At 41.2% G+C, this 20,895-nt stretch overlaps 1 protein-coding gene across 1 annotated transcript in view; it reads right to left on the bottom strand.

Annotated features, from left to right (window-relative positions):
- Positions 1–251: 251 nt before the first annotated feature.
- The window catches only part of Dgkk (diacylglycerol kinase kappa), a 124,730-nt gene continuing 104,086 nt past the window's right edge, over positions 252–20,895 (bottom strand). Inside the window, exons 16-28 of the mRNA XM_028894036.2 lie at positions 19,789–19,896; positions 19,256–19,352; positions 17,694–17,801; positions 14,275–14,371; positions 13,898–14,005; positions 13,135–13,248; positions 12,657–12,791; positions 10,938–11,098; positions 10,014–10,155; positions 8,350–8,436; positions 4,647–4,757; positions 1,941–2,064; positions 252–989 (exon numbers count right to left, since the gene is read on the bottom strand). Coding sequence (XP_028749869.1) covers positions 904–989; positions 1,941–2,064; positions 4,647–4,757; positions 8,350–8,436; positions 10,014–10,155; positions 10,938–11,098; positions 12,657–12,791; positions 13,135–13,248; positions 13,898–14,005; positions 14,275–14,371; positions 17,694–17,801; positions 19,256–19,352; positions 19,789–19,896 — 1,478 coding nt within the window. The 3' untranslated portion in view covers positions 252–903. The remainder of the gene's footprint in view (positions 990–1,940; positions 2,065–4,646; positions 4,758–8,349; positions 8,437–10,013; positions 10,156–10,937; positions 11,099–12,656; positions 12,792–13,134; positions 13,249–13,897; positions 14,006–14,274; positions 14,372–17,693; positions 17,802–19,255; positions 19,353–19,788; positions 19,897–20,895) is intronic.

Genomic DNA, 20,895 nt, shown 5'->3' on the forward strand with positions numbered 1-20,895 from the left:
CATGCAGGCTAGGATCAAGGCAAAAGGACAAGAGCCTGTATGGTTGCCATGAGGGGTGAGTTCCAAACAGTGGGCCCACCCAGCCACGAGAGCACCACCTGGACATGTGCAAAGACATACATGGACACATGAGAAAACACAAAGAGTGTATGGGGAGAGTGGGGAAGGAGAAGTAGAGGAGGAGAAGGGGAGAGAGGGTAAATGGGATGAGAAGGATGGCTAGTGAGGAAGAGAAGAAGAAAGGAGAGATAATGAGAGGTGAGAAAGGAGAGGAGAGAGAGGAGGGGAGGGGAGGAGAGGAGAGAGGAGAGGAGTGGAGGAGAGACTCATATCTACAAGGAAAGATTCACATGATCATTGTAACAGACAAGTGGATAAGCCTCCAGGACCTTGTTCTCATCTTGAACCAACTATATCCTTTGAAATATCAAGTTGCAATTGGCAGGGATTGGAGGAGAAACACAGCCAAGTCCAAATGCCCTGCCCCCTCTTCATCTTTCTGAGAGTCAGTTACTCATTCATTCCTTGGTATCAACAGTTTCTCTGCTAGTGAAGGAAACCCATTCCAACACTTCCTAAAGAAATGCGCTCCCATCACTTCTTATAGATCCCAGGCTATTCATAAAGAGTCTATCCCCAATAAACACTGTAGTTGCTCAAGGTACACAAAGAGAAGGAGAACTGAACAAGACAACTCGGAACAAGAATCTTTGGCCAACGAGAAAAATGTAACCCTCTAAGGAGATCTGATTAAGTCCAGGGAAATATGTTAGTCTAAGGATTTGGAGGGTCTTTCTTGGTGGTGCTCAGGTTTGTTCTGATATAATTGAGTTCCATCTTTACTGAGGTTTTGAGTTTGTAGTGGAATTCTGTGTTGAGAGCTCTCCTTCCAGCTTTCAAGGACTACAGCTGAGAACTTGCAGGTGTTGGAGGGTCGTCGTCGTCACCTTTTTCCTCATTGCCACGGTTTCTGCGACGCCAGAACCTGCCTTCAGAGCCCCCCACAAAAAAAGGGTATAGAAAAAATGAAGTTAGTACTTTGCCAGATGCTTCAATGTGTGAGCCGCAGAGGGAGCAGGGTAGCAGGAGACAGACTAGTTTGTTCCTACTGTAGCAACCATCTTTGAATCAAAGAGGAAGCCACTGGGGACCATATAAACTAAATGCAAATAGGATTAATTCTTAGAAACCGATCATCTATGCAAGTACTATGGACTTAATCTGAGTCTACAAAAATCCTTTCAAACACTGGAGATTTCCAAATGTCAGATTCTTAAGGAATCAAACCAGTTGGACCATACCCAAGAAAAATATACTTAGATCCAAAAGATTTTTTCTTGGCATCTGAAAAATCCTTATTCATTCAAACTAAAACAAACTACCGTCCTTTCATCCTGTTTTCACATGTCTGCTAATGCTGTATCTTTGAAGCTTCCATGTTACCTAAGCCTCAAGTTTAGGAGAGACCATGAGCATCAGAATTGAGACAACTAAAAATTCTAGGAGAGCCTTCTTTTGTATCCCATTCCCATTTCAACAGTACTTCAGTTATGAGGAAGAATGGTACAGAAGACAAAATTTATATAGTATGAGATTTGTATATCCAGGAACTCTCGTTAACAGAGAGAAGGGATTTTTGACAGAGCAATAAACCTGTCCCTAGCATCTTAGGGATGGGTCAAGCAGTAAGATACCGGTCCAATTGCAGTTTTCCTTGTGGTCATCCAGCCCACATAGCACCAATTCCTTCTCAGGCTCGCCCCTTACCAGCCAGTACTCATATTCTCTAACTTACTTGGCATTACCTAATACTGGCTTCCTCCTGGAGACCCTTTCCAACATACCCATGAACACTTCTGAGGGTACTTTCAGGTCTCATGGAGGAGCCCATTCTTCTTTTCCTTCTGTTCATACCCTCTGTGCCTGTGGAATTGACTTACCAAGAAAACGAGGGAATCTGTGGCTTGATTTTGGCTTTTCTCCCTCTTCTTGCTTCTTCTTCCTGAACTTGGGGAATCGAATCCTCAGTCTGTGACGTAAACTGTGAGTGTCAGAAGACCGATCCTGGGAAACCACAGCAAGAGTAAGGTCAAAATGCTAGTTAGTTTACATTCTGCAATAATTTCTATGGGCTCTTTAAAGTGATGGACAAGGATGGCTACAGAAAGCAGGTGGACCTACTCTCAGCTCAGGTAGTAGAGTCATCCCTACTCACTAGCCATATATCTTAATAAAGAAATTGAGCTGTAGGGGTTGGAGAGGGGGCTCAGTGGTTAAGAGCACTTGCTGCTCTTGCAGAGGACCTGGGTTCAATTCCTAGCACCCATATGACGGGGCAGGGGTTAAAACTAAAAGAAATTGAGCTTTAGAAAGGGCCCACTCTTGTGCCATGTGCCTTTCTGGATATATCAATACATGCTCCTTACACAAGCCTCGGAACAACCTGGAAAAATGGCTACTATCATTCCTGTATTAGAAATGAAGCAAAGGCTCAGAGCGAGGGGAAGGCTGTGTAAGCAGGGCTAGGGGAGGAGGAAGCAGAAACAAATAACTGTTCATTTTTTTAAAGTTTGTTGAAAAAAAAAAACAAAAAAAGCAAAGGCTCAGAGGTTAAACATTTCATGTGAGGTCAGGTGGATTGTTGGGGTCACTGTTGCTCATATGGCAGTTCTTTATAAATAGAAAAATGTGTTTCATCCTTCACACCTCCAGTTGAGAGCCCCTATTTGCCCCCTCAGTCAAGCATCCTCATATAGGGAAGACTCTGCCTCACAGGCTGCCTGTTTTTCTGTCTGGAATGCAGAGGATTCTCTAAACAAATTTACTAATTTTGAGTGTAAGTTCTTTGCTGGACAGACAACACAGGCTCTGTAATTCCAGTTCATTCTGCAACTCATATCTTGTTTCTGTAAAAGCATTCTTATTTTCCTCCTGTTCCTAGCAAAACAGTTGATTTAGTGCCAGGAAATGTAGCCAAACACATTACAAGAGATTTTGGGGTAATCTTCCTTTCAGGATTAGTTATGCCTCCAGTCCCTTCCCTCGGGGGAAGAGTCCAAATGTATCTTCCTCCTCTTTCTGCACAGACCCCCATGGCACCCTCTCTTCTCTAGTGCTGCTCCTGGCTGTATCCCCGACCTTCCGAACTGCCTTTTATAAACCACTTCAAGAAAGAGCGCAGGACCCTTCCCCTCAGAGTCCTGAGAAGTCCAATAAAGAATTGACCCTTGTCCTGTTCTCCCCAGCAAAGTGGGTCTGAGTCTTCTGTAATCTCAAGATAAGGGCGGTTAGTGTGAGCAACCTCTCCTTGCCTTATTTTCAATTGACTTCCTTTCTTCAGGGCTTTACACCTCTCTGGAAATGCCGGAACTCAGAAAAGAGATTTTTGTCCCAGGTGAGGACGACTCACATGCAAATTGGGACCCCAAGGTATAGGATGATAAATATCCAGCTAGTTTGCTCGCTCAGGAGCTTAATGGGAGATAGCTGAGGCAGGTGATAATGGAAAAAGAGTGAGAATTTGCTTTTCTTATTGTCTAACAGGACGTCTTCCTTCCCTAGAAGGCTACTGATAAAAACATGCAGTACGCCAGACCTTGTAATGTAATCACCAAAGATTAGTAAATCTTTTAAGATAATGAGTGGTTCTCAACCTTCCTAATTCTGCGACCCTTTAATACAGTTTCCTCACATTGTGGTGACCTCCAACCACGAAATTATCTCATTGCTACTTCATAACTGTAATTTTGCTACTGTTATGAATTGTAATGTAAATACTGGTGTTTTCTGATGGGCTTTGGGTTTGCAACCCACAGGTTGAGAACCATTGTTTTGAGACTTTGCATATGATTTTCCTTCTGAAATAGTAGCCTTATCCCTGCACTATTCCAAACATGTCTATATGAGTGCTCACATGCATACAACTGGCATTTAGTGTCATAAAATAGCTATGAGGAGGCAGGCAGGGATTCTAAAATTTGAAATGAATGTTTTTATGGTTGGAAAATTTTTGAGACAATCTCTGTCAGATCACAATGGGAATGCTTTACTTTGTTATAGGTGGCCATCTTTGGGATAATTGGTTTATGAATGAATATGAAAGTTTGCAGTCTTTGAAAAGTACTCAGAGTAGTCCAAAATTGGCAGCATCTCTGCAACTATATTCTATCTGTTATAATGTTTGGTTTTTCTTTTAGGCCGCATATTGGCTGGGAAAGGCAATGGAGGGGCAGGTAGCAGCAGGAAGAGGAGGTGTTTGGAAGACTGACCTACCAATATGTCCTAGGTATCAAGCAGTTACAACAGCTGTCTGCAAACAACTGGTGGGGCTATGCTAGTATGTACCACATACGCTTTAGTTCTGGCAGCAGACACTGAGCGGGAAGAGCTTGTAGCCTAGAGAACAATGTGATCTTCCTTAGTCTTTCTAGCTTTAGAATGGTCTTCTTTCTGGTTATTTGTCCACGGTCACCTACTTGTTCATTTTTGCTGCTTTGTTCTGTCCATTTATGATGAGGATATGGGGAGGAGGGTGCTTCATTAATGCTGAGTTAAAAGTTTGCATTTGGGCTTCTGTTATACCTATCCCATGTACTGACCCCATACTATGATACCAAGAGAAAATTCCCACTCCCCAGGTTACGAACCTCTGGAAAAAGGATTTGATTCAACCAGTCAATTGCCAGGATCCTTCTCAACTCTGTGTTCATGGCATCCAGGGCAGTTTGTAGTATGGCCTCATCCTCAGCATCTCTCAGCTGGCATAGACAAGGAGAATAGTAAGTGTACATTTCCTAGCACTTTGCCTTAGACTCCACTCTGCATCCATGCTAGGACCAAGAGATCATACAGCTATCAACATACTGTAGTTCAGTTTGGCCAAGAGATTATAATGGTGACAAATTGTAACTCATTTGGCCTACAATCAGATTATTCATTTATCAAACGTAATACTAGCTTTAGATAGCTCTCTTTTCACCAAGAAGATCCAGGAAATCATCAGATGGATGAGGTCTCTTTGAAACTGGGCATGCTCAGTTTCACAAGTGAAGGTCTTTTCTCCAGCATGAATTAGCACCACGATTTTCAGCTTTAGCTTAATGTCTACAAGGGTCTCACTCTTAGCTTCCAGTTTCTGAAGCCATATCACTACCCACCTAAGTAAGAGCTATCACTAAATTCTGAGCATATTGTGTATATCAGGTACCATGAATACATAATTTCATTTACTCTCCCCAATACCCTCATAATACCTTACAAGGTATGATTATTCTCATTTCATAGGTGAGAAAGTATAATCAAAGAAGTTTGGTGTTGAAGATTACATGGCTAATGTTTGGTTGTTATCTGTGGAAGGCCTGCTCTTTTCTCAAGGGAAATGGAGGAGGAGTGGATGGGGAGGCTGGGAGGAAGGAGGGGAAACTACAGTTGGGATGTAATATTTGAGAGAATAAATTTATTTAAAAGAAGATTACAGGGCCAGACAGAATCTGTCCAACTTAGTAGCCTACCATTTATACAATACACAAAGGCATCCAGATGCTAGAGGTTATAATAGTTATTATACATTATAATTTAAAAGATAGTTTGTAAATCAAGGTGAGCTTAGGGAAGGACTGCCTCAACTTTTCCCTTCCTGGTAGAGGCTCTGCCTCTCTAGACTGTGCTGTAGCTTCTAGTTATTTGTTCTCCATGATTAAGAAACATGTGTGCAGGTGGCTTGTCCTGTCTAAGTGGTTACTGCTAACCTCCCAGCACACACAAGATAAACTGTGTGGTACATGGGAGACAAACATTCTTTTGAGACCACCTCCAAGTTCCAAATCAGCAGTACAGGGAGAGCATTCATATTCTAACAGGTAATAATTGGGGCACATGGCAACACACTGATGGACACAGCCCTTGAAAGCATACAGCAATCGAAGCTGGACCCAGCTCTCATCTCTACATGCACTCTCCCTTCATTTTGGCATCTCTGTGGTCTCTTCCTATTTATGGGACACTTGCTGCTGTAGCAATAGCTAGTGCCAGAAATGTGTGCTGACTGAATGGACACTGAGTGGGATGTGAGGTTATGGCCAGTCAGAACATGCTAAAAGAAAGAAATGAATCAATGCTAACAAATAATTTGTCCTCCTTTGCAACTTAAGACAATACAGCATGGCTTAGATGCACATGCCAAACATATGCCAAAGAAGGGAAGTGGGAATTACTGAATGAGATTCACTTCATTTTTCAAAAAAGCTATATCCCTATTACAGTTTACCTGCAATGTCCCATAAAGGCCCATGTGTTGTTCTATAGGCTTAAGTCTCAGACTGGTGCTATTGAGAGGTAGTGGAACATTTAAGAGATGTAGCCCAATCAGAAGTATTCTGGTCATTGTGACCATGGCTTTGAGAGGGACAGTAGTTCCTTGGCCACACTCCTCCTCATTTATAGCCATGAGGTGAGCAACTTTAGTCTCCCACATGACTTTCAGCACAGTGTGCTGCCTTGCCAGATGCTGAAAGCAAAGGATCAAACCATTCATGGAACAAACCCTTCAAAGCTGTGAGCTAAAACAAAGCTTTCTCTTTGTGAGTTGATTATCTTGGGTGTTCATTTCAGCAATGGAAAGATAATACAGCCCCTCTGCCAAAACTGCCCTTTTTCACTGTCATACTTTCCCAATATGAATAATCCCCAAATGAAACATGACTGTACCCATCTCATGTTGGTGACAGCCTTTCTGGAGATACATGGTCATTCTTATGTGCTTTGTGCCTGCTTGCCTCATTTTGATGTGTACACATGGATGGAGCCTCACAGGTCCTATCTGAAGGAAGCCTTCTGAAAGCCTCAGTTCATTGTAGGGTATGTTCAAGCTGGGCTGTTGCCTAGCATGGCCTAATTTTCAAGCTATGAGCTTCAAGAAAGCCTAAATTAGCACGAGGCCAACTTTCCATATTTACTAATGGCTGAACTGAGAATGACATTGAGTTCGGAATTCCAGTTGAAATTGTCCAAAGCTAAAACACCCTAGCTTGGGGCCCAGATGATGGAATGGTGTGGTCTGAGAACTTTAGTCATTCTGCTTTTGAGGCAGTATGACAATCAGATATGTAAATGAAAGAGGGTATTCTTACAATTTCAACTCAGAAGCCCTTCTTCAAATTCAACTTTAATTAGATCAAAAGCAAGCACAACATCTGCTTAGGGACAACATCAAAGTTGGATAGTTATGAGCAGTTGTCTTCTCATGCATGGACATTACATGAGGAGAAACATGCAATTAATGTAGTGTTCAGAGTCATAGTTCATCCTCCTTAGTACTTTTAAAGCCCATCTTTTGAGCCACAACTATGTACCAGGTACTGCTGGGCACTGAATGTCCAATACTTTGTTATTTATGCAAATCCTCTAAACACGCTGTAGAGGTAAGGTTACAATTCCTGTCCTGGAGGTAGGGGAAATAAATGCAAAGAGGTGAACTTACACAGTTAGTGTTGTGAGTTGTATTGTGTTCCTCTCAAAAGATATGTTAAAAGTCCTAATCCCCAGTATTTCAGAATGCACCATTATGAGAAATTATAGTCATTGCCTTTGTAATTCACTATTAACTTGAGCTCATGTAGATAGGGCAGGCCTTAATCCATTACTATCAATCGCCCTGGCAGAATATGGCCGTATGAAGACAGAGACATTGAAGATAAGATAAGGATCAACAAAGATTGCCAGAAAAATGACCAGAAGCTGGGAAAAGGCAAAGAAAGCTTCCCCTAGGGATTTTTAAAGGGATGGACCTACTGACAATTTGGGCTTTAATGTTGGAGTTTTCAAAATGATAAGCTAGTAAGATTCTGTTATTTAAACTCATATAAATCCTTGGTACTTAGTCATGGCAGCCTTAGGGAATTAATACAAATGGTAGTTAGCTAATTTGTATTTGAGCTCAGAGCCCTCAAAATTTCCCCCTATTTCCTGTTACTTTCTCCATGGAGAAGGTGAAATTTCCATCTTGAGAGAAAAGCATCTCTGAGGAGCTCACTCTTTTCACTTGTAGCTGAATCAGGTGTAATGAGAACACTGTGCATCTGATGGGCCTAGTCTTGACCCAGGAGACATTGACCAAAGATAGAAAGACTTTCATCCAAAATATGGTAGTCCCTATGGATTGTTATAAACATACACAGTAGCATATTCAGGTGACCAATGCTGCATAATGGCAATCATGACTGGAATGACTGGAATCATCAGGCAAGCACCTACTTACAATCACACATCTCTAGTACCCTGGAACCAAATACAGAAAGTGGCCATATTCAAAAGAGATGCTTGCCCTCCCGTCCTCCAACCCCACACACTCACCAAGTTTTCATCCAGGAAAGCTTTGGTGTCATCATAGAGCCCTTTAAGAGTAAATGTAACTTCTACTGCATCATTTCTGCTCAGAGTCTGAGGGGAGAAGAAAGGAAAGGACAAGATAGAGTAGCTGGTTAGTAAGCATGCAGCTGGCTTCTCCACAGGAAGGGAGGAACAGACTAGCAGGGCATGGCTGTAGCTGGAAAAGTAATATTACAAATACAGCATGCTGGCACGGCATGAGCACCAACCAGTCAGAATCAACACCAGCTGTCAACGGTCCACTGTTAGCAATATAGCTCTATTGGTGTGCCCCGCAAAGTGGAGCAATACAGCTTAGCTTTGGGTATCATTGATTCAGTACAGTGGGCAATAGGAAATTTGCAAACCAGAGGGAAATTTGCAAATCTAAGTTAAAACTACCTTTCCCATGGCAGGTAGAAATAAGTCTAACCATACATATCTCTTCTTGAAACTTGTGGCCTTTGGACCTCACTAGGATCTGGCCTAAAATAAAGTTAACTCACATTTGAACACATCCTGATCCTATTGTATTTTTACCTATTAATGAAGTTTGTGCTCCTCTCCCTCCATCTCTATCCTGTCCCTTCATATCCCTCCCTCCCTCTCCCTCTCTTCCTCTCCTCCCTCCCTCCCTCCCTCCCTTCCCCTCCTGTGTAGGCATGCATGAGTGCATATGTGCATGTGTGTGCCTGTGTGTGTGCATGTATATAGTTATGTATGCCATGGATCATATCCAAGGCCATTCTGTCACCAAGCTACATCTCCAAATCTAAAGCACATTTTAAAAGCAACACTCAAATCTTATGGCAGTGAGTATTGGCATGGGATGGCACATTTAATATTAAATGTCTGATCTGGACCTGTCAAGAGGGAAATAAAAGTCTCTTGGATCTCTGGTTCCAATGACAGGTATAACCTTATACTGTTACACGGGGAGTCAGATGGAATGAGGAAGGTCCAAGACTATGTTTCTTTCCATTTATTAACTATTTCACTCTGAGGCTGATGTGGTCGCTAGCTGCCAGAAACGAACACTGCTTCTCAGGATGATGAAATCAGTCATGGCATTTCCTCAGCAGCCACCTTGGCCTTAAAACAAGCTAAGGAATTCCTGCATTCCTATCGACTCTACTACTTTATTTTTCAATTTTAGTTTGTTTATATTGTGTAAATATTCACATGTGTATATGCCTGTGTATAAGGATGCATGTGTGTGTGTGTGTGTGTGTGTGTGTGTGTGTGTGTGTGTGTGTGTGTTCCTGTAGAGGCTAGAGATGGATGTGAGGTGTCTTTTTCATTTGCTGTCCACCTTACAGCATCTGTCACTGGACCTGGAACTCACTGATTTGTCTAGACTGGCTAGCTAGAGAGCCTGTGAGATCCTCTGTCTCTGCCTTCAAGTATTGGGATTACAAAGCATGCTGCCATGCCTGACAAGGTGAGTGCTTGGGTTATGTGTAAGTTCAGTTACTCAGGCTTGCACAGCAGGCACTTTACCTAGGAATCCATGGCCCCACCTCCTGTCTACTCTACCCATCACTTTTCTACCCTATCACTTGCAGATGTTCCCCATTTCATTTTTGTTTCCCTTTCCCTTTAAAGTTTGGCTCCTTTATTTCATTTGCTAATTTTCTTTCTCCCCTTACCTCAATGGGAATACAGGAAGCTGCACCCGCCTCATTGCCACTGTCTTGGCTATAGAACACCTCATTCAGTATGTTAGCACTGGCATTCACAGAATCCATGAGGACAGACACATGCTGGTGGACCTTGCTCAGGTCATTAAGTCTGTAATAAAGCAAAACCCGATGAGTTTGTTGCTATGGATCTATGGTGTGAGGAGCTGGTAGATTGGGATAAGAATCAAAACAAAAACCCTAGGTCCTGAATTTAACTCTTTATTCCCTCTTGCTATTTCTGTTCTTCACTAGGTATCCAATGAAGAAAATGCTAGAATAGTCTTCTTTAAGCATTCACCTTTGTTCATGTTTGTTTACTTTGGATTTAGATACTGGGAGATTGAATAGGGTGAGAAACTAAAATTGAGGAGATAACTGGCTCTTGCTGAAACTTCAAGGTCTTTCTAACAGTTAAGGGCAAGGATAAATTATTTCTTCATTTCTTTCTTTATTTGTTTGTATTTGCACATACGTGTGTATATGTGTATGTGTGTATACATGCAGATCAGAGGACAAGCTGCAAAAGTTGGTTCTATCCTTCTACCACATGGGACCCTAAAGATCAAACTTAGATGGCCAGCCTTGATGACAAGCACCTTCACTTCTTAAACCATTGTGCTGGCCCAGAAAAAAACATTCTTATTCCTACTGGGTCTTGGAAAGCAGAGGGAAATAAAAATTCACCTCAGGCTCTAATGGGGAGTGTGAAAACTGGCCTATTGTCAGTCACAAAGAACACTTCCTGCATGGACTGTCAGGGCCCTAATTGTAAGCACTTAGTCAGATTCCTTTCTGAGGCTAAGATCCCCAGTCATCAACAGATATCAACTGACTGTCTCTCCCTATCCATTTTTGGGTTTCCCGGCCCCGTTTTAAGGTCAGTCCTCTTACCTGCTAATGAGGTCTTCTGCAAGCCGAGCCAAGTGCTGCATCTGGGCATACTCCCTATCAGAGAGGCTATCTTGAGATTCCTGGTAATCCAGCTGGGGTGGTAGGGCCGCTTGGATTTCGGTATGCTTACTTTCCCATGTTTTCATTGAGTTCTCAAACTCCTAGAAATGAATATAGTGGCAAATTGTAATAATCGTTGTAGCTATGAGGACATGTGACAGATTTTTCTATGAGTATGGCATTTGTAGGTAATATGGGGTATAGGTGGTAAAGGGGAGTGAAGACTTTCCTATCCATTCCTTTTATGTACCTATTTATACACCGTCCTGTCTTTTTAGTCAATGTATCTTCTGTATAAGATAGTTTAGTTTTTATTGTTAGTGCATTGGCTTGTGGGACACCAGTCTTGAATGAGGAAAAATCTGTCTTCTAGAAGCTCAGGTATGAGGACATGGTGATGGATAAGACAGAGGCATGCCTTTTGTTCTCTATTCTTTCCAAATGTATATATTATGTTGTAATGGGATTTAGATTCAGACACACAAAATTTATTTTTCAATACTGCTTTTTTTCATCTACTAGTTGTGTGACTATTAATAAGTTATTTAAGCTCTCAACATGGAAATAAGTTTATCTTCCTTATAGGGTTCTTGGGAGGACCTATTTCAGGCAATATATGCAATGTGCCCAGCACAATGTTGGCATTTTATTAGGTGTGGGCATTCCTTCCCTCTCTATTGATATTTTTATATTCACACTTCAAAAGATAGCCTCCAAGTCCTGAACAAATGATCAATAATAATTGTTGCTTTTTATTTAGCAGAAATGGGTGACATCTGTAAATGACATCTGTAATATATTAAGGAATCTTACGGAGTCCAAAGAGAACATATTCAATGCAAGAACTGTTATTGAAAGAGTTTATTTCTCCACCACTAAGGGTCCTTAGTTTTCTATGCAGTGTAGTGTAGAGGACAACCTTGTTGAAAGAGAGACAGTGTCTTTTAGACACTGTATTACAACTGTTTTTTTACATATAAAAATGTCTTGAGGAGCTTGTTTACAAATGCAAGCTCTAAGGAGCCATCACTTTCCATTCAGTTCAGTGAATTTGGTGTAGGATCTAGGAGTATGCACTTCTAACCATCATTCAAGGTGCCTGATATAAGAGGCATGCAGAGCCCTCTTTGGGGAATTCTTCTTGACTAGAAATGTTGATCTGTTTGGGAGGCATCCAGGCAGTGGGACCGGGTCCTGTGCTCAATGCATGAGTTGGCTGTTTGAAACCTGGGGCTTATGCAGGGATGCTTGGCTCAGTCTGGGATGAGGGGACTGGACCTGCCTGGACTGAGTCTACCAGGTTGATCTCAATCCTCGGGGGAATCTTTGCCCTGGAGGAGATGGGAATGGGGGGGGTCTGCTGGGGGGAAGGGTAGGGGATCGGGAGGGGGAGAACAAGGGAATCCATGGCTGATATGTAGAATTAAATTATATTTTAAAATAAAATAATAAAAGATATATACTATTAAAGCTATCTGTTGAAAATATTTGCATGCTTATATAAGTTTCAAGTACTAAGAAATACTGTTTTAAGTCAACTGTATATAAAAAATACTGATCATTAAAAATGTGCAAACATTAAAAAAAAAAGAAAGAAAAAAGAAATGTGATAGCTATGAATGAGGCAATGTAGGAGCTCAAGGAGAACTTTTCTCTTACCTGATCTCTCATCAACACCTGGGCAGTATTCTTGTATTTAATCTTGATAAGGCCTGGTCTCTGAATCCATGCTTCCCCATCCACCTGCACAGGGATACCTTCTTCACCATCAATCGTTATCATCACCTCATGGCACTATCACAAAAGGAGACAGGAAAAAAAGGAAAAATGAAGAAAATACGGTAGGCTACTCTGGTATTGGGTCACAGTGTGAATGTATATTTGAAGAGACACTGGCAGCAGATATGAATCAGATCATCCCAAGTACAATCATGTATTACCTATAAGTTTTTTTTTTTTTTTTGGTTTTTGGTCCCTGACACTTCTATCTTCAACATCAGTCACCACCCTACTGCCTAACAGATTGCCTACTTCCACTACCCAGGAACTTTTACAATCAGGTAATTGCTAGGATTACCTCACAACCTTGGGTTGAAGCTAGAAATTTTATCCCATCTTTAACCCAACCCTTGCTTACCTGGGCAATTCGATGATGCTGCAGGTTGACGAGACGAGACATGGCCATCTGTATAGAACCAAAAATTGCCACTACCTCTAGCTTCCCATCATCCATTGCAGGTGCGTCATATTCCTAGGGAATAGGAACCATGTCATAATTCTCACAAGAATCCATACTTTGTCCTTAATAAATAAATGTGCTTTGAGGACTACTGGTAACATTTTTTCCTAGTCTATGAAGAAATGAGAAAACTATACTAAAGGGGAAAAGTCAGGTAAGGAAGCCAGGCTTAGAAAAGGGACTTGTGCTTGTAATCCATTTGAGCTCCTTTGGAGATCACAAATCAGCCAATTTCTTCCCTGTCCAGTGCAGCATCGTGAATTCCCAAGGCCAATTCTATTAGTTTCATGGACTTCTTAGATGAACTCATAGCAAAGAACTCATGGCTGGTTTTCCAGATGTCTTTACTGACATACTATCTTGGGATGAAGAACATGGCCTCCTAGGTAATCATCTTCTGAGTGTCTTTCAGGCCTTAGTAACAGGAAAGTCAAAACCCAGGGGTCACATGACATAGTTCTGAGGTTCTTACTTGATTCCTGTGCCCTGGAATGACAACTGTTTTAAAAAGCTAAACCTACAGATACTGCCAATAAGGACTCCAAGCCTGTCTCATCTTCCCCAATGTCTGCTTTCCCTTCCGGTCAGCCCAGCAGTCATTTCTGCACTCCTTTGGGAGAGTCAGGCCTCTTGCCCACCCCATTCCTCGCTCCATACTCACTGCAGTTGCCCTGTTGCGTCCCCAGAAGTTGACACCTCCGGCATAGCTGGTAATGTTGAGCACTACAATGCCTTGAAGGTTTGGCAAGGAAATGGCTTTTCCATCGCACTGAAAGAAAAGAGGAGCTCTTACTGCCTGACTTTTCACATACCAGCACAAAGATCCTTCACATAGATGGGGAGGGGCTTGGTCTTTCTTTCATACCATTTCATATCATTTTCTTATCTAGGAAACAGAAAGAAAACCTTGGGCCTTGTCCCCATGACTGTGAGGGAGGATCCCAGAGTTTCATTTGAAAAGAACCAAAGATACAGTGGAAAGGCGATTTCTGAGGTTTCCCTTTTCTGTGCCCAGGAAACATGGCCCTTTCTACTCACCTCCAGGTGTATGCGCTCATCCAGCTTCCTGTAAGAGCTCCGCAGTAGCTGCTTGCTTCCCAGAAGGCCATACCATATTTTGTTCTTAAGGCGGCTACTGCAGAGAGAGGAGGAGAAAAAGACAGTCAGAAGGTGAATGATATACAGGGAAGTGGGAAACATCTTATTTTTCAAGTGCTTTTTTTTTGTTTTTAATATTGTACTTTAAATTTGTTTTCACTATTATACTTTAAATTTATTCTTTGAGAAATTATACATGCATACAATGTATTTCAATTGTATTCATCCCTTATTCACCCACCCAACCAATTCTTCTGGGATACACTTAGATTTTTCTTATCCTTTCTGGTAGGTTGCCCATATTCCAATGTATGTATAGGCAACACTATTTGGATTCAGTGAATTATTAAAAATTAGTCAGGTGTGGTGACACGTGCCTTTAATCCCAGTACCCAGGAGGCAGAGGCAGGTGGATCTCTGTGAGTTCGAGGCCAGCCTGGTCTACAAAGAGTGTTCCAGGATAACTAGGTATGTTACACAGAGAAACCCTGTCTCGAAAAACAAAAACAAACAACTGAAAATAAACAAATAAATATATATAACTATTTTTATTTTCAATGATATATCAATATCTATTTTATTTAATTAGTTTGTGACTGCACCCTGGATGAAAAATAGATTTATGGGTAATAATTCATTCAAATCAAAGAAAGAAAAATGGCATTTTAATATGACAAGAATTACCAGATTTCTAGGCTATATGGTAATTTACAGAAACACTTTTCAAAAGAATTTTTATGAGATGTAAAAGAATTGTGATTCGTTTTCAATTTTTTTCTATATGAGTAAATAACTAAGCAAATTATCAAAAATTAAAAAAAATTCTGTTGAGATGGGAAGGAACTAGATTTCTCATTTCTCACCAGAACTTGAAAATTAAATTGTTTTTTAGTTATTGGTGCAAATGTGAGGAGTGAATTTTTGATGTAGTGATAAATGCCATAGACAAGAGGATATTGCTCACCTAAATTGTATGTATAACAAGTCAGAAAAGCTTAATACATATTTTACCAATAACAAGAAAAGAAAATCTGTACAGATCACAACATTAACTAGTAAGGGGAGAGAAATATTAATGATGCTGTTTTGAACAACACACATTGTATAAAAGTATTGAAATAGTTCACTTTATCCCATAAATATGAACATGTTTACATGTTAGTCTTTGTGTGTCTGGGATGGAGAAAATATGGGACAGGCAAGAATAACAGGAGATACTGGGTGGACTTAAGAATAATAGGATCTTGTTGACTATAAAAACAAAGAGCTGATACTCCCTAAAAGGGTTGAATATCATTTATGAACTTTTAAAGTCACAGAAATAAGCTTTCACAGGGAATGTTTTGAAATATAAGAAAGCTAGCACAAAATTTGTACTCTGTTTGAAACCAAAAACTTTCTGGGCACTTTAGTTTTATCATTTACAAAAACAGAAGCTTAATTATATAGAAAAGCAAATACACCTAGAAAAAAGCAAAACAATTCTGTAAATAAATTAATTAAAATAAGCACAAGGTTGGGAGACTTTTATCTACTTATCTCTAAAGTTACTACCAAGCTACAATTTCTAAAGTAGTGTGGTACTTGCACAGGATAGACAAAAAGATCTGTGAGACAGAAGAGTCTAGAAACAAACCATTACATTTATAGTCAATTGACTTTTGATGAAAATGCTAACACAATTAATTGGGAAAATGTTAACTTTTTGAAAAGATATGGTGCGGAGATAAATGTATCTACAGGGGCTTGAGTAAGAATGCCACCCATAGGCTCATATATTTGAATGTTTAGTGATCAGCGGATGGAACTCTTTGATAGGTTTAGAAAGATTAGGAGGTGTGGCCTTGTTGGAGGAAGTGTGTCCCTGGGGGTGAGCTTTGAGGTTTTCCAAAGCCCACACCTGGCCCAGTGTTTCTACTTTCTCTTGGCCTGTGGATCAGGATATAGCTCTCAGCTACTGCTCTAGCACCATGCATGCTGTCATGCTCCCTGCCATGATGACAGTGGACTAAAATTCTGAAACTGTAAACAAGTCCCCAGTTAGATGCTTTCTGTTGTAAGAATTGCCTTGCTCATGGTCTCTTTTCACAGCAATAGAACACAGACTAAAGTTGCAGAAAGACGAGTTTAGAGCATTAGCTCACCCCATACACACACACCCAAAACAATAATAATTCAAAGTACATCACAGGCTTAAATGTAAGAGCCAAAACAATAAAATTTTAGAAGAAAACAATATTTTCAGAGCTTGAGTTAGATTAGTATGATACCAGAGACATGGTACACAAAGAAAAAAAAATTACTAGGCCCTGTAAATTCAAAATTGTTGAACTTAAAAGGATACCCCTAAGAAAATGAAAGGACACTAATCAACTGAGAGAGACTTTGTAAAGCACCTATCTGGTACCATGCTTCCTCCTCATCCCAGGACTTTTCTGAGAAACAGACTCTAGTGGCAGTGACAGGGGTGGGATGATCCTTTTGGAAAATATTCATTCATTAATTTTATCCCAACCAGTCTGCCCTCCCTCCTCTCTTCCCAATGCCCCACTTCCCTTATCCACTGGCCCCTCATCCACTCCTCTTCTGTTTCTATTCAGAAACTGGCAGGTGTCCCATGGAGATCAGCCAGCCATGGTATATCAATCAGACTAGGCACCTCTCCATGTATTAAGGCTGGGCAAGGCAACCCAGGATGAGGAGTGGGGTCCCAAAAGCCAGCAAAAGAGCCAGAGAGACAGCCCCTGCGCCCACTGTTAGGAGTCCCACAAGAAGACCAAGCTACACAACTGTCCCATATATGCAGAGGACCCAGGTCAGTCCCAGGTAGGCTTAGGGTGGTCCTTTTTACTTATACTTTTAATTTATAAGAACTCTGAAGTTGTCTTAAGGTATATCTGTAGGATAAAACTACCAGAAGGTGCCAGGTAGGCCAATACTAATCAATAGGTCCAGAGGACCCAATCTGGAACACCAAGAAACAATAGAAGCATCTTGGATACTTTGTAGCTCTGTCAAGCAAAAACAGATTTGGAGCCCCTACTAAGGACCCAGTTAATCTCTTAGAAACAACAAAGTTTCAATGCAATCTGTTCTCAACAGCAGTAACAGAGGTAGCTCTTTATACAGAAATCCACATGGGTGGGCTATGGAATGGGAGTACCCATGTATGATGGCAGAGTAATTATCATAGAGCAGCCCAACTTTCAGGATATGCTTTCCTCACTAGGCTAGTCCTGAGACCAATGCATTTTATTTCCCAAGGACCTCGGTCTTTCCATTGCTTGTCTGATGTAGGAATACATATGTGTATCATCGTTGTGTGTATTTGTACAGAGAGCTGAGCCTCTTCCCCTTACTTGTATTGTCCTGGGTGTTCTTCTCTTCTGGTATTGAACTCCAGAGAAATTTTTGCATCTAGTCCAATTCCAAAGTAGTTGTTCATGACACACTTCTCTTTGAAGCGTCTGGAATTAGACAGGGAAGAAGGTAAACACTAAAGCATCAGACTTCATCTGCATGATAAAAAATCATCAAGGGAAGGCCTCTTCCCCTGGGTACAAGCCATATGGCTCCTAAAGGTATAGAGAGATGTCTTTCATGCCCAAGACTAACGTGTTAGTTCTAAGAGAGAATGTCTAGTCAGTCTGGAAGCTTTAGAGGAATTATGGCTCATATTAAAGAAGCAAAATTTGCAATCTTAGTTATATTTGTAGGCATTAGATATGAGTCCTGTTTTTCCACATTGAGTGAAATAGCCATAGGCTATTCCCATATCTAATTTTTGAGTATCTTGGTTGCAAATGTATTTTGACTATTACATCTACATTACTAATCTCAGCGATAACTGACTCCTTTGTGGCACTTTCACACCAGAAAACAAAGGTGTACGCATTTCCACAGTTGAGAGGAAAGTCTCGTAAAAGAGGGTACAACAACAACAGCAAACAAACAGTTTTTAGTTGCCTGTATTCATCTAGGGTATCAACATCAACACTGGAGTATTCTAGAACCAGTTCACACCAACTCATGTCAACTGTGCATACTCATTCCCAACTTGGCATTTAAAGACATCTCAGTTGCTTGGAATAGGCCCCAGTGGGAGGGTTGACACCAGGAATAAACCAGGCAATCCTTTTGCACAGTTGGTGTTTAACATTTGCCTGTGCAGCTGCTTATCACAGCTCAGAAGGCAGACCCATGAGACCTCAAACATGAATGGTGAAGTGCAGGATTTGGGAGGCTGTCAGAAGCCTGAGTAGAATTGTTTTCTTAAAGAAACATTTGCTGGGTGTGTCCTTCTTCTGAGAAACTGGAAAGGGTATATATAGTTCAGTTGTTTAAGCATAGGGAGATTTAAATTAATTACTAAACTTACAAGAGTTTCACCTCCCTTGACCACAGTGAGAAACTGGAGTTTCTCTAACTAACTCAAAATAACTTAGTGTGGTAGAGTTTGGCTGCTGGGATATGCTAGAGAAGCAGGACTAGCAGAATAAGTGTCCTTGGAGTTCCTATCCAGTCCCTTACATGACCATTTGTTTTTTGGGTATCTTTAACCATTTACAGTTAAAAGCACCATTGAGAAAATAGGTCCTCTGAAATAATAACCAGTGTTTATTATGTGTTTATAATGATAGTAACTGCTAATGCACATGACACTTAACTACAAGTATCAAGTACCCAGCTCAGTGCAAGTACTTTTCACATCTAAACTCAACAAATAGAACAAGCTTATGTGCAAAGTCCAGTCATTAGCTTCATTCCATTTGGAAAAAATTAGGGCTTACATCGGTTAAGTAACTGGGTAGGTCACACAATTAGTTAAGTAGAATCAGATTTTGACTCTGGATTTTCTAGACCGTGCTACCAACCAGAGAGACAGAAAAGACATTAAAAGGTCATATGGTTGCATACTTACATCATTTCAGGTGTAGAATATAAGTGTTCTAAGTCAAGGTAATGGAGGTCTTCACTTTTGAGAGACGATATAGAAGACAAGGGGCCACAATGAAAACCTAAACAGGAAAAACATTACCTTGGAGACAGATGCAAACAAAAAGCCTTTCTCCCCACTTGTAATTAGCCCCCCTTCCAGTGGTTAGGGTCAAGCTCAAAGGCTTTTGTCTGAATAAATGTCAGGGTTCTCATACCACAGCGGCCCCCTTAGATCCTTTTAGACAGATCGGAATGCTCACTGAGGAGAGGGGAACGCTGAGGTGCTTGCTGACCTGCAGCGAAGACAATGACTCTCACCAGAGTGCTATTTTCTGAGTCTCTAACATAATCTTTGCTGTGGACACTGGGGTGACATAGTGTGGAGCTTCTGGAAGAGTGAGGACTTCCCAGGATAGAGTGCGGTCATGGCTACAGGCAGATGCATGACGACATACATAGTCCCTGGAAACTAGGTGGCAGTGATGGAGACCAGAATGGGAGAACAAAGATGCTTACGGTGTCTTGGGCTCATCTGATTAAAGTCCTCTGAGTCATCTTCTCCCAGGAAGAGGGATGATGTGAAGTTCTTAACTGATAAGGACTGTCTGCTTTCTTCATCCAGAACTATAGAGAAAAAGTGGAGGAAGAGAGGGAGGGAGGGAAGAAGGGAAGGAATAAAGGAAGTAGAGAAGGGTGGAAGATTGGTCACATTTAGCAAACAGTTTCTGAGCATTTATATGTAGGTAGCCAGTAAGACTCTTCTCCTGTTTTCCCTCATGATGCCTCTTCTGCTCCCACACTCTTTCTAGTGTCATTTCCAAGTCTTTTTAGATCCATGCATGAACATTCTGTTTTCTTTGTTACTCTTTTTTTTTTTTTTTTGGTTTTTTTTTTTTTTTTTTTTTTTTTTGGTTTTTCGAGACAGGGTTTCTCTGTGTAGCTTTGTGCCTTTACTGGAACTCGCTTTGGAGACCAGGCTGGCCTCGAACTCACAGAGATCCGCCTGCCTCTGCCTCCCAAGTGCTGGGATTAAAGGCGTGCGCCACCACCGCCCGGCTTCTTTGTTACTCTTTTTCTGTCACCCACACAGCACACACAGCTGTGACTAGATGCTTGGGAGGGGTGATATGAATACCTGGGAGGAAATCACTTTTCCTTTCTATCTCCATTTTGTTAGTATATATTCTCAGAATCCCTATGCCTGACTACTCATGTGTGAGGCATGCAAAGATGAACACCATTTTCTTTCCAAATGGCCACAGGCTGCTGATTAGCCTTGGTTGTTGAAATGACAGAAGATAGAAACATTTCCATGACAAGAAGTAAGGCTGACAGAGCTCCTGCGGTGTTACTTAAGTCACATGTAGTTGTTTAGGATGAGTGTCAGTTCCCAAAATAGGTAAGTATAGGAACTGTGTGGCCAGGAAAGGAGACGTCAAAAGGACAGCTTATCTCTACTGGGGCTTTTCAAATCAGCAGTCAGAGGACTGATTTGGAAGGCAACCTGAACATAGCATCCAGCCAAGTGTTGTCAGTGAGGCCAGATAGCAAATCCAGACTAAAGGATGTCATTAAACCATTCATCAGAGGAAGCCTTACTTTTTTTTCCCATCCTAGTCACAA

Source organism: Peromyscus leucopus, chromosome X, assembly GCF_004664715.2.
Source record: "Peromyscus leucopus breed LL Stock chromosome X, UCI_PerLeu_2.1, whole genome shotgun sequence".
In the NCBI taxonomy this organism is placed as follows: Eukaryota; Metazoa; Chordata; class Mammalia; order Rodentia; family Cricetidae; genus Peromyscus; species Peromyscus leucopus.